This window comes from Lepidochelys olivacea, assembly GCF_965140295.1.
Source record: "Lepidochelys olivacea isolate rLepOli2 genome assembly, chromosome: 4".
Lineage (NCBI taxonomy): Eukaryota > Metazoa > Chordata > Testudines > Cheloniidae > Lepidochelys > Lepidochelys olivacea.
The window spans coordinates 17,599,232-17,616,657 of NC_140414.1; the positions used below are offsets into that span (position 1 = coordinate 17,599,232).

General features: G+C 43.4%; 2 protein-coding genes across 2 annotated transcripts; both read right to left on the minus strand.

Annotated features, from left to right (window-relative positions):
• Window positions 1–3,499: 3,499 nt before the first annotated feature.
• On the minus strand, window positions 3,500–6,358 carry LOC311519146 (interleukin-8-like). Its single transcript, XM_084625414.1, has 4 exons — window positions 6,228–6,358; window positions 5,042–5,177; window positions 4,213–4,296; window positions 3,500–3,692 (listed from the first exon to the last, which is right to left on the minus strand). The coding sequence occupies exons 1-4, from the start codon at window positions 6,289–6,291 to the stop codon at window positions 3,662–3,664; spliced, it is 315 nt and encodes a 104-aa protein (XP_084481540.1). The 5' UTR covers window positions 6,292–6,358; the 3' UTR covers window positions 3,500–3,661.
• A 7,480-nt stretch (window positions 6,359–13,838) lies between these two features.
• On the minus strand, window positions 13,839–16,541 carry LOC311520109 (interleukin-8-like). Its single transcript, XM_084627349.1, has 4 exons — window positions 16,380–16,541; window positions 15,433–15,568; window positions 14,600–14,683; window positions 13,839–14,079 (listed from the first exon to the last, which is right to left on the minus strand). The coding sequence occupies exons 1-4, from the start codon at window positions 16,441–16,443 to the stop codon at window positions 14,049–14,051; spliced, it is 315 nt and encodes a 104-aa protein (XP_084483475.1). The 5' UTR covers window positions 16,444–16,541; the 3' UTR covers window positions 13,839–14,048.
• Window positions 16,542–17,426: the final 885 nt, after the last annotated feature.

Below are 17,426 nucleotides of genomic sequence, written 5' to 3' on the forward strand. Positions count from 1 at the left end.
TAGGACCCAGGAGGCAGCGCCCTGCCAGCATCAGCCCAGGAGAGGGACAGAGGGAGCTTCTTCCCTCCCTGACAGCTAAGCAGAGCTCTGGAGAAATCAGGGGTGGGAGGAGTAGAAAGGGGACAGTGCCTGCTCAAACTACACCCATGGCTGGCATAGGTTTCCACGGTAACCGGATTTTTAGTGTCTGGTCACCAGTGTTAACCGGATCCCTGGCATTGCGGTCCTGCAGCACGGGGAGATGCAGCAGGCTGCCGGCTGAGCTCCTTCCAAGCCACAGGGGGCTGCTTTGCCTTTCCTGCTGACAGGAGCGCTCCAGCAGGGCTGTGTGAGCAAGCTCACTTGCCCTCACGCAGCCCTGGCCGTGCCCCCTGCCTGACCAGTAGGGCCTAAAAAATAGGAGGGCCTAAGCTATGGCCTTATTAGCTTATGGGTTAATCCGGTCCTGAGCAGAGTTGGGGGCTGAACCAAAAATCCCACATCTCAATATCCCCAAATGCACAGACGTTCAGATCCTAATTTTTCAATTCGTACCTCTCCAGTAAAAGTCTCATTGTTATTGCTAATGGACGAAAATGTTACGTGATTCCATATTTAATAACTTGCATGCTACGCTGTTCAGGGCTTCCTTATATAGGGAAAGCAAGCAGAGCTTGTAGGCGGGAGGTGGGGGGCAAGAAATGGGAGATAAAACAGGAAGAGGAAGTAAAACCACAAAATACTAATATAATCTCTTATTTAATTTTAAAAATTGTTTTAAATCAACAAGTATTACAAATCAGGACATTCAAAGCACTCTGTTAGGTTTACTAAAACAGCAGTCTAATCTGATTCCAGAGGGATCTATTCAGCAGCCCCCTCCTCAGCTCAGTCACCGGACTTTAAAACATAAGTGCCATGTAGAAAGTTTGTTGCAACAATGTATAATTGCTTCAACTAGTCCAGACCCTTTTAGCAGATAAAAGAACAGCGGCCTACCATGCCTCCAGTTTATTTATATGGCTGTACCTCAGAACTGATTAATACCTGAGATGCTGCATTAAAAACTGTGACAATTTACTTTGACCAAGAAATAAGCCAAGTTGAAAATATTTGAGTCACTCTAACATTGACACTATGTAAATCCCTTACTCTCAAGCAGTAGGATAAATGTATTACATGTATACATTTGTCAAAGTATTAAAATTAATATTTGCCGAAAGAAATGTAATGCAGGTGAGCATTTGGTTAAAGATTTAATGAATTAAGAACAAAACCCTGGCACCGCCTCCCAAGCATTGTGCAGGTGAAGACACACGTTTCCTTTCACCTCACTCGTGTGAATCAGGAGGCGTGTTCCTTTAGGGCCAGCTACTGTCACCATTACTCACATTGAATAGTATCTTACTCCACAGGTGGTTGCATTGATTTCAGTGGGATTATTTGCAGAGTGTGATACTACTCCAGAGGAGTAAACTTCAGATGAGGTTGTATCCGTTGGGTAACAGAGCATTTTTTCACTAGCTTCAAATCCCCTTTTAATACATCGGAAAGGTTGATCCTATGTGACTTTTTCTGCAATGCTCGAAAAGAGACTGCTTGTGGTAATAGCTCTTGTGTTCCTAGATGGGCGAAACCTGTGGTTTACCAATCACAGTTACAGTGCCTGAAATAGTCAAGCGGTGGAACAACAATAGATTTCCCCATCAGTCACTCATATAGGGCACTTTTAATTTTTGTTAGTTGGCCACCCACAGACTTAAATCCAAATAATTACCAAAAAAGAATCATAAAGGACACACTTTCTAGTTAGATTTGATCAAGTCATGTCAGTTAAGGTCAACTCTGTTGAAGCCAGGGCCTCAGCTGGTGGGAATCCATTATCTCCATTGATTTGGTTGGTGCTACACCAATTTACACAAGCTCAGGCTCTGTCGTATAGAGAAAACAGGTAAAAATTACAAAGCTAATCTTTTTTTCTCTTCAAACGTATTTAGTATAAATGCAGTTTAAAAATACTGCATACGACACTATAGAACAATTCCTGCTCCCAAGGGCAACAGATCAGCAGAGCCCTGCGTGGATACAAAGTTTGTACCGTATCTGATCCGCAATGCACAAGCACGGTCCATGGATATGCAGATGCAGACATCCACGGATATAAAATGAACATATAAAATGATCCCTGGCAGTGCGGTCCTGCAGCGCGGGGAGACGCGGCAGGCTGCCGGCTGAGCTCCTTCCAAGCCACAGGGGGCTGCTTTACCTTTCCTGCGGGCAGGAGTGGTCCAGCAGGGCCGCGTGAGCAAGCTCACTTCCCCTCACCCAGCCCTGGCCGTGCCCCGTGCCTGACCAGTAGGGCCTAAAAAGTAGGAGGGCCTAAACTGTGGCTTTGTTAGCCTAATGGTTAATCCAGCCCTGATCATGCAGGGTTCTACAGATCAGGAGTGGCTTCTCAAGGGGGAGTGGCAGAAGTTGGAGAAGTTTTCAACCGGGGGTATGCAGAGGTCTTCCAGGGCGTACATCAACTCATCTGGATATTTGCCTAGTTTTACAACAGGCTACATAAAAAGCGCTAATGAAGTCAGTACAAACTAAAAGGTCATAGGGACAATGACTCCTGAAAGGGGAGCAGTAGTCTGGAAAGGTTGAGAGCCACTGCTATAAAGAGCAGCCGTCCCCACAGCCCCAACACGAATTCATCCCTTTCAGAACTGTGGAGACCAAACCCCATGGAGCATCCAGAGAAGAAGGTTCCGGGTGTGCATGGCACTGAGCCAACAGAGTCCCCCATGTGCCTCAGACCAGGCCCAGTGATGATAAGAATCGCGCCAAGAGAGAGAACACATCTTTTTCTTTCTTAAGCATATTGTTTAATGGAAAAAATGGAATTCCAAAGTGTACAGGAATAAGAAAATTGGAACATGAGCCTCAACATTTTCCCATTCATTGAACCAAATAAAATAACTAACAAGAACACACAACAGCAGGAACATGAAATATTCTATTTTCATAAGGAATTAGCATGAGAAAAAAATCCAGATGAATCAAAATAACAAATAAATAGATTACTCAAAGATTAACTTGTTAAATAGATATATATATATATATAACATTGATGTGCTATAGCACAATAAATAATGCCCCCCAAATAACAGCACTTTGGCGGCTTAATTTCTGAAAGCCACAAAGTCCCAATCAGTAGCTAGCCTAAGGCTGGCTAGGACTCACTGTGCTGTTGATACAACATACTCGTGCAGGGGAGGGGTAACTGTTACCCGTTTACTGCTCTACTAGTAAAAGAGCAAGGCTTAGACTAAATACAGCTGTGCTGCGAGTGCATTGCACTCATACAACCCTGTTCAACTTAAGGGCTTTCCAAAGGGTCTTCATTTCCCTCAGCAAATCCCTTTTCTCTACCCAGGGTTTTCAACTTCAGAAAGTGGCATATCCCATAGACAACTGAGCCTTTTTTTTTTAAACAAAAAAAAAAAAAAAGGCTCTTAACATGATGCTCCTCAATAAATAAATACATAAATAAATAGACTGCTAGCTGGAATCTGCCTGAAAACATGTTAACAGAAGGAGGTGGGCTGCTTGCAGACTGATTGGCACTTTCACAGAGAGGTTTCCTGCAAGGGGAAACTGGAGAACATCGGGGATTTTTCTTCTTTGGCTTCTCTTAGCGTTTTACCTCACCATTTTCTTCAGCTCTGGAAAGAGGGGGAGAAAAGGAATCGTTTAAAAACCTGTTCATGGAACAATTATCATTAGTTAGAACATGAGAACTCTTGGGGCTCTGAGCCTGCTCTCAACCATATCAACTGAAACTTCATTAACTTTGACATAGCTCCTCTTGGTTCACACCAAAGGAAAGTCAACTGGAGCGGGCGGGGGCTGGGGGTTCAGTAGCACTGAGCACCTGTGAGACCAATAGTCTCCAGAAGGACTTGCAGCTGCCCAGCATATGTGGCCATTATCAATGACTTGCCCAAGCTCATACAGGAAGTCTGCAGCAGAGTAGGGAACAGGAAGAACCTAGTTCCATAATCTAACCACTAGGCCACCTTTAAGGTAGGATATGGTTTTATATTGGATTGAGAGAGACAAATTTTGGGAGAGATTACTGTGTCCTGAGGAGAGGTAACTTTTAAGCAGTTTGTGCTAAGGAACCACCTAGTTCTGCCTTTAAAGTAACTTTTCAGGAAATCATTCTGAGAATGAATGACTCACTTGTCCAAAATTGCTTTAATGATGATCTTCACCCATGGAGCAGTGGGTTCCAAACACACTTCTCTACCGTCCTTAAGAGTAGCGCTGCAAAGAAGGAAAAACAAAGGTCAGGCATCTATCTACTTGGTGGGCTCACATCAGGGTATCTTTCAACCTTTTAAAATACAAGGCAAGGCTGGGGTCAGTTGACAGTTCCACTGACTTCACTAGAGAGCCACACCAATTTATACTAGCTAAGGATCTGGCCTGACATCATTTGTTTGGTTAAAAATGTTCCAGGTGTGTGTGTGGGGGGAGGGGGGGCAGGAAATCTCCCTATATATATATATATATGCCTTCCTGTTTTTTTAATATTGCCTGGTATCTCTCTCTGTACGTGTGTAGATATAAAAGGTCTTTATCTCCATTGGTATTGCTTTCTATGTGAAGGGCTGAATTCTGCATTCCTCTGGCAGGGAAACCACCTATGTACTCAGTGGGGAATTTACAGTGGGAGTTTTGTCTGTAGAAGGACTGGAGGAATTGGGTTGAAAGGTTGTATTGAGTATTAATAATTTTTCCTGCCCTTCTAATGCTTGTTCTAGAACTCGATAGATTATTCCCCATGAGGATTTGTACTTCCACCCCAGAGATGCTGGACACTATGAAAAGCAAAGTGCATTATCTAATATTCTGTCTTCAGAAAGAATAAAAATCACTTTTAGGGAGTCTCCCTGAGTGGTGTGGGCCTGCTAGTGCTCCTCACCCCCTTGAAAACTCCTGGCCCAGCACAATGCAAAGCAGTCTCCTCCTAGTTTAGCAGCAGGTAGAATTTTGGAAAACTACTTACATGATTTCAACGTTCTGGCAGTGAGGTCCGCTCGGGGTCAGCTTCACGTCCCGAATGTTCCTGGGAGGGATGAACTTGGAATGCGTGCCAATGCACTGGCATCGGAGCTCATTCCCCATCCTTGCCAGACTCATCCCTGGAAAAGAACAAGAGTTGTGTTGGGTTAGCTGGGTATCTTGCCATCTATATATGTGAAGCAGAGCACCTGGTTTTGCTTGATCAGGCATGCTTGGTCTCTGTTTCCTCACAAGGGTCTTGGCTAAAAGGTTACCTTTGTCCTCACCTCTAAAACCTCTAATTATGAAAAGTTATGGAGAGCGGTTCATGCTGCTGCAAAATAATGTTTGGATTTTTTTTTTTAAAGAAAATTCTAAGTTACCAGGTTTTTTGTTTTAAACTTGGCCACATTCTTATCTAGTTACAATGATGATGAGTCTAGATTTAAAATCAAGTCACTGAGGATAAGATCTGGCCCCTTGCTTTTCATCAGTTTTGAGGACTATCTCTTATCATGTTCTGTGCTCCTATTGCTTATTCCGCACTCCAGGTTGCATCCTCCTGTGTTTGAGACAACGTGGTGTCACAAACAGGATGATGGACTCATGCAGGGAAGGAGCAAGAGGCGCAGATGAATATTGTAATCAGATGAGCCTGCCTTCGGTCAAATGCCTTTAGAAAGAGGGGAAAAGCAGATAGTGAAAATGATGCAGAAGCCTAACTTTCTAGAACATTTCCCACCAGAAAGAAAAGGAGTACTTGTGGCACCTTAGAGACTAACCAATTTATTAGAGCATAAGCTTTCGTGAGCTACAGCTCACTTCCTCAGATGCATATCGTGGAAACTGCAGCAGGCTTTATGCAGTTTCCACGATATGCATCTGAGGAAGTGAGCTGTAGCTCACGAAAGCTTATGCTCTAATAAATTGGTTAGTCTCTAAGGTGCCAAGTACTCCTTTTCTTTTTGCGAATACAGACTAACACGGCTGTTACTCTGAAACATTTCCCACCAGGTGTCAGCAGCTCTTCAGAGCAGTGACTGACTTATAGCTCTCTCCAAGGATGATCATTTGAAAAAAGTTTTAACAAGACATCAACTTTTTAAAAATCAGCCTAAAAGTGTCTCTCCAGGCATAATATGTGCATAACTAAGCAAAGTCCTTTGAGCACGAGGAACGATTTTGCTTACCTTCTGACACTGTTGCATAGATTAGGAAAAGAGCCAGGGCAGCAACAACCAATTTACAGCTCATGATGAGAGGCAAGGCGAGTTTTCCTCCTTGATTCTTCGGTCTCTGCTTGCCAGGAAGGAGCAGTGAGCTTCTCTTGTTATCTCGGAAGGTTTCTGATGTCTGAGGTGTGTAATCCAACCCTCTTATATACTGTCTTGGGGTGTGCAAGATAGCTCTGTGTTTGGATTGTGTCAGAGGAAATTCCCAAAGAGTGCAAGCCCCTATTGCAAAATGAGTCACATGGCTGTGGGTAAACCCCCTTCCTAGATGACCGTGAAATTAGTTATCCTTCAAATATAGCTCCTTATTAATTAATTAAATATAAAAGCTGTACAACATCGCTATGTCGTTAGCTCAGTGTAACTGGTGGGTTTCTATTACTTATTATTATTCTTTTTATTATTAATTTGACTACCCCTTTATATTCTTTTGTCTTATTATGTGGCTGGTTAAGGAGACATTCAACTCGTGACTTTCCCTGAGCATTTCTTTGATTGGGTATGCTGGGCGGGGTTCGTAGAAATGGATTATTCTTTAAATCCAGGTTTCAGAGTAGCAGCCGTGTTAGTCTGTATTTGCAAAAAGAAAAGGAGGACTTGTGGCACCTTAGAGACTAACGAATTTATTTGAGCATAAGTTTTCGTGAACTACAGCTCTGTAGCTCGCGAAAGCTTATTCTCAAATAAATTGGTTAGTCTCTAAGGTGCCACAAGTACTCCTTTTCTTTAAATCCAGTGGCCTATCTCACAAGCAGCTCTCTCTCTCTCTATATATATATATTTTCGCTTTCTGAAAGTGGAGTTAGCTCCTACTTTTCTATTTACGTTGATTTTAAATACCTGAAGTTGTGGCCCCACTAAAATCAAGGTCAAACTCCACACCGACTTCAATGGGGTCGGGAGTTTCCACCCTCTGTTTGTAGGATATAGTCTTATTCTCCTACAACCGGCATATTTTCCTCTCCACCCTAACCAGGAGTTTTCCTCTAAAATATAGTTGCTATGTAGTGTCCTCAATGTCTGTTGGATCTCCTCATGCATAATAAGGTATGTCCAGTGCTTGGTCAAAAGCAAAATCCTATTACTCTTTTTTGTAAACTTTGTCTAAAAGTTACTGGTATGGTGGATGGTTATCAGGTGGACAGACTTGTTCCCGGCCACCGTGGGGCCAAGTTCTGAAGAGTGTAAAGAGCAATAGAGAGAATGAGACAGTAGTGGGCAAGTGGAAAACATCTGTCCCTGGATGACTCTGCATGGCCTGCGGCAAGGTGTTCTATAGGGACACACCACCCTGGCTTCCCTCCATTTCTATCGTCTCACTGCTAATGCTCTGACGGGAGCACGCTCAGGCCTCCAAGCTTAGGCCTAGGCTGCCCTAGAAAAGATTTGCCAACAGAGCTGAACTGGCAGAGCTCCTCTGCCAAACGGTCCTAGTGTAGAAGCACCTTATACCAACAAAAGAGGGCTGCTGTCAGTGTAGCTTATACCGGTTCCCTGAACAAAATCAGCTATGCTGACATGAGGACTCTTTTGCCAGGATAACTGAATCTACACTAGGGCTTTTGCCAGTTTAGAAATGTTGTACAAAATTCATTCCCCTAAGTGACTTTAGTTTCTAGTGTAGACCTGGCCTTAATCTTACATTCATTCCCAAAGCCACACGAGCTCACAAGCTCAACTCTTGTGGCATATTCCCAGGAGCACAAGTAATCCCACCCCTAGGATAACTGAGGTAAGTAGGTACAACAAACACTTCTAACTGATAGGGATCTGTACACTGAACAGCTGCCTTTTGGATTATACCTTTTGCTGGTTTATGTTATGCTCGTATTTGTCAGCTGTTAGTCAGAATGCATTTAGATTGCAATACATACCAGTTCTCCGTTTGTTATATCCCTTTGTAAGTGTTTACTTAAGGAATTACCATAGTTCTGTGTGTCTTTCTTATTCCTGCCAGTGAACAACTAGGAGTCGCAGCCGTCCCTTTACTGGTCTTCATTTAGAGAAGAATGGTAGATCAGTTCTTATTTTATCTCAATTGTATATTCCATCCCTAACAAGGGCCCAGAAATGTGAACTATTTTTGCATGTAGTCTATTGGGTGCTGAAGTCTACAAAGCATAACTTAAAATACAGCTATTTTCCCCTCTCGGAATGTGGCTGGTGAACATATTCATGATCTGAACCCATAGTGCTTAATTAAATGAAGAAGGTGCATGATGGAAAGAATAGCAGGACTAAGGGCAAGCACATCCCAGTGAATCTGATTCCTACACCAGTTTGTGGCCTTCATCTTCTCCTGTGCCGGGGCAGCTGTGTGCCACTCCAGTGGTGTGCACCTGCCCTAAAAGACTGACTTCCCAGCTCGATCATTCCATCACTGGGGAGTTGAAGTGGCCCACGTAAAGCCTCCTAGCAGCTCTAGGGAGGGTTTCTGCTACTGCCTGTGAATTTTAGGCTGCTTTTAGGGGCGACACCAGCTGAGTTCAGAGCTGTTTCCAGATTGGGGCTGAAGAGCTGAACTAATCCAATTTCCAATATCAGAGTCAGGGCCGGATTAAGGTTATGAGGGGCCTAAGGCTAATGGGAGGGTAGGGCCTAAGTATCAATGACATATTGCAAAAAAATTATGAAGTCATCAAACATTTCTCTACGTACATATTTACATATGACTTATTTATGTAAAATTAACAAGTTTATTCTACTCTCACGACACTCAGTTCTTCAGACAGATACTTCTGAGTAAGAGGTAGCCCAAGGAATGGTACGCTGTCCTTCTCTTGGGCCTCCTTCCTCCTAGATAGCGGAGTGCTCGTCTGTGTGAGGATGAACACTGCAACATTCCCCATCCTACATTGTAGGGAGAGTGGTCACTTTGGATGAGATATTACCAGAGGGATAGTGAGTTTGTGTGTGTGGTTTTTGGAGGGGGGTGAGGGAACCTGGATTTGTGCAGGAAATGGCCCACCTTGATTATCATGCACATTGTGAAGAGAGTTGTCACTTTGGATGGGCTATTACCAGCAGGAGAGTGAGATTGTGTGGGGGGGGGGGGGGGAGGGTGAGAGAACCTAGATTTGTGCTGGAAATGGCCCAACTTGATGATCACTTTAGATAAGCTATTACCAGCAGGACAGTGGGGTGGGAGGAGGTATTGTTTCATGGTCTCTGTGTGTATATAATGTCTGCTGCAGTTTCCACAGTATGCATCCGATGAAGTGAGCTGTAGCTCACGAAAGCTCATGCTCAAATAAATTGGTTAGTCTTTAAGGTGCCACAAGTACTCCTTTTCTTTTCGCGAATACAGACTAACACGGCTGTTATTCTGAAACCTGTCATTCCTCATCCTGTTCACCTCTTTCCACCCTGTGCTTCTACCCTCAGCTCTCCACATGGAACAGTGCAAAGCCAAGCCCTGCAGATGTTTCTCCCAAGCTACGGACTCTATACCACACACCCTATCTCACTCTGACTGCAGTCTGGGAGGCAGCCAGCTCTTATTATGGAAAAGAAAACCACTCAGGTGTAAAATCCACTGGAGTAGAGGAAGTAGTAGTGGGGAAATTACATGGGGTGGCATTGTATCGTAGGCTGTCTTGTTCTGAAAGCTGCCTCCCAGTGTTGCACTGGCTGAGGAGAATGAATTACTGTTTTCACATTGAACACAAATATTATTTGTGGGATGATACCTAGTTTGTGTAGTTAATATCCAGTGATTCACCACATCAGGCCATTCTGTCACCAAGCTCTTCCACAATTAAAATCAGAGAATAGAATCATAGGACTGGAAGGGACCTCGAGAGGTCATCTAGTCCAGTCCCCTTCACTCATGGCAGGACTAAGTATTATCTATTCTAGAACGTGTGATCAGCAGCTCTGACATGCGGTTTTTTAAGCATGAGTTCTGTGTGCACCAGCCCCTTACGGTTTGCATTTGTTTGTTTTAAGCTTTCTGTAAGAAAAAGATAACAGCTAGAAGGGACGCAGATCTTTAGATGGTTTCCCAGTCATAATATTTAGCACTTCTGTACTATATCAGCTCTTCAAAATCAGGGTACAAACATTTAACAAACTTAATCTAAAGCCTGCCAGCTTTTGAATGACTAGGAGCTGACAAAACAGAGCTATTCCCCGTTGCGCGTTCTCTGCCTCCCTGAACAAAAAGACTACATTGAAAATCAGCATCTTAAAAGAACCATTAAGGATCTTTCAAAAGAAAAGTCTAACCAAGGCTGATGTAGTGACACCCTTGTTACATCAGGTCTGGGATTTCTTTAAAAGGCTGGTGTAGAATGAAGGGAGAGCTTCCTGTTTCGTTTGCATGTGTAAATCAAGCAGACCTTGCTTCCCCCCCCCCGCCCCACCTTAAAGGGCTCAGAGATTAGGGGAGGAAAGTGAATGAGATTCTTCTTAGACCAGTTGTGAAAAAGTAGAAGGGACCAAAATCTATTCTTGTGCAAAAATCTGTTCTCTCTGCAGTCAATAAGGCTACACAGGTGTAGCCATCAGCAGGAATTGGCCTGTGATCTCATTCCCTTCTTGAATCACACACATTCCATTCTTGCTCAACATTTTCCACTTGGGGAAGAAGTTAGTTTGAGTTGGGGGCAAAAAAATGAGGACTAACTTCAGGTTTATTTAGCTTTACGTCTTTGGAATGAAACTCAAAAGAAATCAAACGTGAGGTACTTTTATGATGGATTGAATGGCTAGAGAACCAGCAGCACCAGCCTTTAGCCTGTTCAGTCAGTCTCTCTATCCTAGCCTTCTAAGAAGGGGATTTAAAATCCTTGAGGGAGAAACCTACAACATTGTGTGTAGAGCTTCCTCCAGTGCAACCCCTTAAAAGTACAAAGATGCATTGGCCTGTGGAACTAGGCTGAGCATAAGGAAAGAACCTGGTGGCCTGTACATCCCAGTACCAAAAAAATACACCAAATCAAAAAATTGGATTTCTTTGATTTTTTTTTTTTAGTACAGTTCAATACAGTATTGAACACAGTGCATCATAAATATAAATCCCTTGCTATCAAGCAGTAGGAAAAATGTATTACACGTATACATTTGTCGAAGTATTAAAATTAATATTTGCCGAAAGAAATGTAATGCAGGTGAGCATTTGGTTAAAGATTTAATGAATTAAGAACAAAACCCTGGCACCGCCTCCCAAGCATTGTGCAGGTGAAGACACACGTTTCCTTTCATCTCACTCATGTGAATCAGGAGGCGTGTTCCTTTAGGGCCAGCTACTGTCACCATTACTCACATTGAATAGTATCTTACTCCACAGGTGGTTGCACTGATTTCAGTGGGATTATTTGCAGAGTGTGATACTACTCCAGAGGAGTAAACTTCAGATGAGGTTGTATCCGTTGGGTAACAGAGCATTTTTTCACTAGCTTCAAATCCCCTTTTAATACATCGGAAAGGTTGATCCTATGTGACTTTTTCTGCAATGTATTGTGATGGTGCTCGAAAAGAGACTGCTTGTGGTAATAGCTCTTGTGTTCCCAGATGGGCGAAACCTGTGGTTTACTAACCACAGTTACAGTGCCTGAAATAGTCAAGCGGTGGAACAACAATAGATTTCCCCATCAGTCACTCATATAGGGCACTTTTAATTTTTGTTAGTTGGCCACCCACAGACTTAAATCCAAATAATTACCAAAAAAGAATCATAAAGGACACACTTTCTAGTTAGATTTGATCAAGTCATGTCAGTTAAGGTCAACTCTGTTGAAGCCAGGGCCTCAGCTGGTGGGAATCCATTATCTCCATTGATTTGGTTGGTGCTACACCAATTTACACGAGCTCAGGCTCTGTCGTATAGAGAAAACAGGTAAAAATTACAAAGCTAATCTTTTTTTTCTCTTCAAACGTATTTAGTATAAATGCAGTTTAAAAATACTGCATACGACACTATAGAACAATTCCTGCTCCCAAGGGCAACAGATCAGCAGAGCCCTGCGTGGATACAAAGTTTGTATCCGTATCTGATCCGCAATGCACAAGCACGGTCCATGGATATGCAGATGCAGACATCCACGGATATAAAATGAACATATAAAATGATCCCTGGCAGTGCGGTCCTGCAGCACGGGGAGACGCAGCAGGCTGCCAGCTGAGCTCCTTCCAAGCCACAGGGGGCTGCTTTACCTTTCCTGCGGGCAGGAGTGGTCCAGCAGGGCCGCGTGAGCAAGCTCACTTCCCCTCACCCAGCCCTGGCCGTGCCCCGTGCCTGACCAGTAGGGCCTAAAAAGTAGGAGGGCCTAAACTGTGGCTTTGTTAGCCTAATGGTTAATCCAGCCCTGATCATGCAGGGTTCTACAGATCAGGAGTGGCTTCTCAAGGGGGAGTGGCAGAAGTTGGAGAAGTTTTCAACCGGGGGTATGCAGAGGTCTTCCAGGGCGTACATCAACTCATCTGGATATTTGCCTAGTTTTACAACAGGCTACATAAAAAGCGCTAATGAAGTCAGTACAAACTAAAAGATCATAGGGACAATGGCTTGTTTATTCTGCTCTGTATGCTATACTGAAATGCAAGTACAATATTTATATTCCAGTTGATTTATTTTATAATTATATGGTAAATGAGAAAATAAGCAATGTGTCCGTAATAGTGCGCTGTGACATGTTTGGATTTTTAAGTCTGGTTTTGATAGCAGGTCGTTTTTAAGTGAGGGGAAACTTGGGTTACACAAGACAAATCGGACTCCTGAAAGGGGAGCAGTAGTCTGGAAAGGTTGAGAGCCACTGCTATAAAGAGCAGCCGTCCCCACAGCCCCAACACGAATTCATCCCTTTCAGAACTGTGGAGACCAAACCCCATGGAGCATCCAGAGAAGAAGGTTCCGAGTGTGCATGGCACTGAGCCAACAGAGTCCCCCATGTGCCTCAGACCAGGCCCAGTGATGACAAGAATCGCGCCAAGAGAGAGAACACATCTTTTTCTTTCTTAAGCATATTGTTTAATGGAAAAAATGGAATTCCAAAGTGTACAGGAATAAGAAAATTGGAACATGAGCCTCAACATTTTCCCATTCATTGAACCAAATAAAATAACTAACAACACCACGCAACAGCAGGAACATGAAATATTCTATTTTCATAAGGAATCAGCATATGAGAAAAAAATCCAGATGAATCAAAATAACAAATAAATAGATTACTCAAAGATTAACTTGTTAAATAGATATATATATATATATATAACATTGATGTGCTATAGCACAATAAATAATGCCTCCCAAATTACAGCACTTTGGCGGCTTAATTTCTGAAAGCCACAAAGTCCCAATCAGTAGCTAGCCTCAGGCTGGCTAGGACTCACTGTGCTGTTGATACAACATACTCGTGCAGGGGAGGGGTAACTGTTACCCGTTTACTGCTCTACTAGTAAAAGAGCAAGGCTTAGACTAAATACAGCTGTGCTGCGAGTGCATTGCACTCATACAACCCTGTTCAGCTTAAGGGCTTTCCAAAGGGTCTTCATTTCCCTCAGCAAATCCCTTTTCTCTACCCAGGGTTTTCAACTTCAGAAAGTGGCATATCCCATAGACAACTGAGCCCTTTTTTTTTTAAACAAAAAAAAAAGGCTCTTAACATGATGCTCCTCAATAAATAAATACATAAATAAATAGACTGCTAGCTGGAATCTGCCTGAAAACATGTTAACAGAAGGAGGTGGGCTGCTTGCAGACTGATTGGCACTTTCACAGAGAGGTTTCCTTCAAGGGGAAACTGGAGAACATCGGGGATTTTTCTTCTTTGGCTTCTCTTAGCGTTTTACCTCACCATTTTCTTCAGCTCTGGAAAGAGGGGGAGAAAAGGAATCGTTTAAAAACCTGTTCATGGAACAATTATCATTAGTTAGAACATGAGAACTCTTGGGGCTCTGAGCCTGCTCTCAACCATATCAACTGAAACTTCATTAACTTTGACATAGCTCCTCATGGTTCACACCAAAGGAAAGTCAGCTGGAGCGGGCGGGGGCTGGGGGTTCAGTAGCACTGAGCACCTGTGAGACCAATAGTCTCCAGAAGGACTTGCAGCTGCCCAGCATATGTGGCCATTATCAATGACTTGCCCAATGTCATACAGGAAGTCTGCAGCAGAGTAGGGAACAGGAAGAACCTAGTTCCATAATCTAACCACTAGGCCACCTTTAAGGTAGGATATGGTTATATATTGGATTGAGAGAGACAAGTTTTGGGAGAGATTACTGTGTCCTGAGGAGAGGTAACTTTTAAGCAGTTTGTGCTAAGGAACCACCTAGTTCTGCCTTTAAAGTAACTTTTCAGGAAATCATTCTGAGAATGAATGACTCACTTGTCCAAAATTGCTTTAATGATGATCTTCACCCATGGAGCAGTGGGTTCCAAACACACTTCTCTGCCGTCCTTAAGAGTAGCGCTGCAAAGAAGGAAAAACAAAGGTCAGGCATCTATCTACTTGGTGGGCTCACATCAGGGTATCTTTCAACCTTTTAAAATACAAGGCAAGGCTGGGGTCAGTTGACAGTTCCACTGACTTCACTAGAGAGCCACACCAATTTATACTAGCTAAGGATCTGGCCTGACATCATTTGTTTGGTTAAAAATGTTCCAGGTGTGTGTGTGGGGGGAGAGGGGGGGCAGGAAATCTCTCTCTATATATATATATATATGCCTTCCTGTTTTTTTAATATTGCCTGGTATCTCTCTCTGTACGTGTGTAGATATAAAAGGTCTTTATCTCCATTGGTATTGCTTTCTATGTGAAGGGCTGAATTCTGCATTCCTCTGGCAGGGAAACCACCTATGTACTCAGTGGGGAATTTACAGTGGGAGTTTTGTCTGTAGAAGGACTGGAGGAATTGGGTTGAAAGGTTGTACTGGGTATTAATAATTTTTCCTGCCCCTCTAATGCTTGTTCTAGAACTCGATAGATTATTCCCCATGAGGATTTGTACTTCCACCCCAGAGATGCTGGACACTATGAAAAGCAAAGTGCATTACATAATATTTTGTCTTTAGAAAGAATAAAAATCACTCTTAGGGAGTCTCCCTGAGTGGTGTGGGCCTGCTAGTGCTCCTCACCCCCTTGAAAACTCCTGGCCCAGCACAATGCAAAGCAGTCTCCTCCTAGTTTAGCAGCAGGTAGAATTTTGGAAAACTACTTACATGATTTCAACGTTCTGGCAGTGCGGTCCGCTCGGGGTCAGCTTCACGTCCCGAATGTTCCTGGGAGGGATGAACTTGGAATGCGTGCCAATGCACTGGCATCGGAGCTCATTCCCCATCCTTGCCAGACTCATCCCTGGAAAAGAACAGAGTTGTGTTGGGTTAGCTGGGTATCTTGCCATCTATATATGTGAAGCAGAGCACCTGGTTTTGCTTGATCAGGCATGCTTGGTCTCTGTTTCTTCACAAGGGTCTTGGCTAAAAGGTTACCTTTGTCCTCACCTCTAAAACCTCTAATTATGAAAAGGTATGGAGAGCGGTTCATGCTGCTGCAAAATCATGTTTGGATTTTTTTTTTTTAAAGAAAATTCTCAGTTACCAGTTTTTTTGTTGGTTTTTTGTTTTAAACTTGGCCACATTTTTATCTAGTTACAATGATGCTGAGTCTAGATTTAAAATCATGTCACTGAGGATAAGATCTAGCCCCTTCCTTTCATCAGTTTTGAGGACGATCTCTGATCATGTTCTGTGCTCCTGTTGCTTATTCCCCACTCCAGGTTGCATCCTCCTGTGTTTGAGACAACGTGGTGTCACAAACAGGATGATGGACTCATGCAGGGAAGGAGCAAGAGGCGCAGATGAACATTGTAATCAGATGAGCCCGCCTTCGGTCAAATGCCTTTAGAACGAGGGGAAAAGCAGATAGTGAAAATGATGCAGAAGCCTAACTTTCTACAGCAAGTAGAATATTTCTCAACATTTCCCACCAGGTGTCAGCAGCTCTTCAGAGCAGTGACTGACTTATAGCTCTCTCCAATGATGATCGTTCGAAAAAAAGTTTTAACAAGACATCAACTTTTTAAAAATCAGCCTAAAAGTGTCTCTCCAGGCATAATATGTGAATAACTAAGCAAAGTCCTTTGAGCACGAGGAATGATTTTGCTTACCTTCTGACACGGTTGCGTAGATTAGGAAAAGAGCCAGGGCAGCAACAACCAATTTACAGCTCATGATGAGAGGCGAGGCGAGCTTTCCTCCTTGATTCGTCGGGCTCTGCTTGCCAGGAAGAAGCAGTGAGCTTCTCTTGTTATCTCGGAAGGTTTCTGATGTCTGAGGTGTGTAACCCAACCCTCTTATATACTGTCTTGGGGTGTGCAAGTTAGCTCTGTGTTTGGATTGTGTCAGAGGAAATTCCCAAAGCGTGCAAGCCGCTATCGCAAAATGAGTCACGTGGCCGTGGGGTAAAGCCCCTTCCTAGATGACCCTGTAATTACTTATCCTTCAAATCAAGCTCCTTATTACTGATTTAAATATAAACGCTGCACAGCATCGCTGTAACTGGTGGGTTTCTATAACTTCTTATTATTCTTTTATGATTTGACTCTCCCTTTATGTTCTCTTGACTTATCATGTGGCTGGTTAAGGAGACATTCAACTTGCGGCTTTCCCTGAGCATTTCTTTGATTAGCTATGTTGGGCAGGGCTAGCAGAAATGAGCTATGCTGTAAACCCAGTGGCCTGCCTCACACGCAGCTATATATATATCTATATAATTTCCCTTTCTGAAAGTGGAGTTAGTCCCTACTTTTCTACTTGCATTGATTTTTAAACATCTGACATCCTGGCCCCACTGAAATCAAAGTCAAAACTCCACACTGACTTCAATGGGGCCAGGAGTTTTGACCCTCTGTTTGTAGGATATCATCTTATTCTCCTACAGCCATTCTCTGCCCCACCCTAACCAGGAGTTTTCCTCGAACACAATAGTCTCTTGTGAGGATGAAACATCCAAAGTGTTCTGTGAAAGGAGTTACACTGTAATTTCCCAAGCTGCCTGCCAGGATTTAGACCCTCAATTCCAGGCCACTTTGAAAATCTCAACCTTAGCACTGTGTCAGTATGTTGCCACTGGGGCTTGAAGCTGGGGTTCGCAAGCCCACCCCGCTCCCATGCTTGGAGCCAGGCTGCAGCCTGTCACAAAAGTCAAAGCAACC

What these genes read in the sequence shown, in the direction of transcription:
- LOC311519146 (XM_084625414.1), bottom strand. Translation starts at nt 6,291, where the DNA reads ATGAGCTGTAAATTGGTTGTTGCTGCCCTGGCTCTTTTCCTAATCTAT. An exon ending in CTATGCAACAGTGTCAGAAG is followed by an intron (nt 5,178 to 6,227) that starts GTAAGCAAAATC and finishes GTTCTTTTCCAG; the next exon opens with GGATGAGTCTGGCAAGGATG. An exon ending in TGCCAGAACGTTGAAATCAT is followed by an intron (nt 4,297 to 5,041) that starts GTAAGTAGTTTT and finishes CCTTCTTTGCAG; the next exon opens with CGCTACTCTTAAGGACGGTA.
- LOC311520109 (XM_084627349.1), bottom strand. Translation starts at nt 16,443, where the DNA reads ATGAGCTGTAAATTGGTTGTTGCTGCCCTGGCTCTTTTCCTAATCTAC. An exon ending in CTACGCAACCGTGTCAGAAG is followed by an intron (nt 15,569 to 16,379) that starts GTAAGCAAAATC and finishes GTTCTTTTCCAG; the next exon opens with GGATGAGTCTGGCAAGGATG. An exon ending in TGCCAGAACGTTGAAATCAT is followed by an intron (nt 14,684 to 15,432) that starts GTAAGTAGTTTT and finishes CCTTCTTTGCAG; the next exon opens with CGCTACTCTTAAGGACGGCA.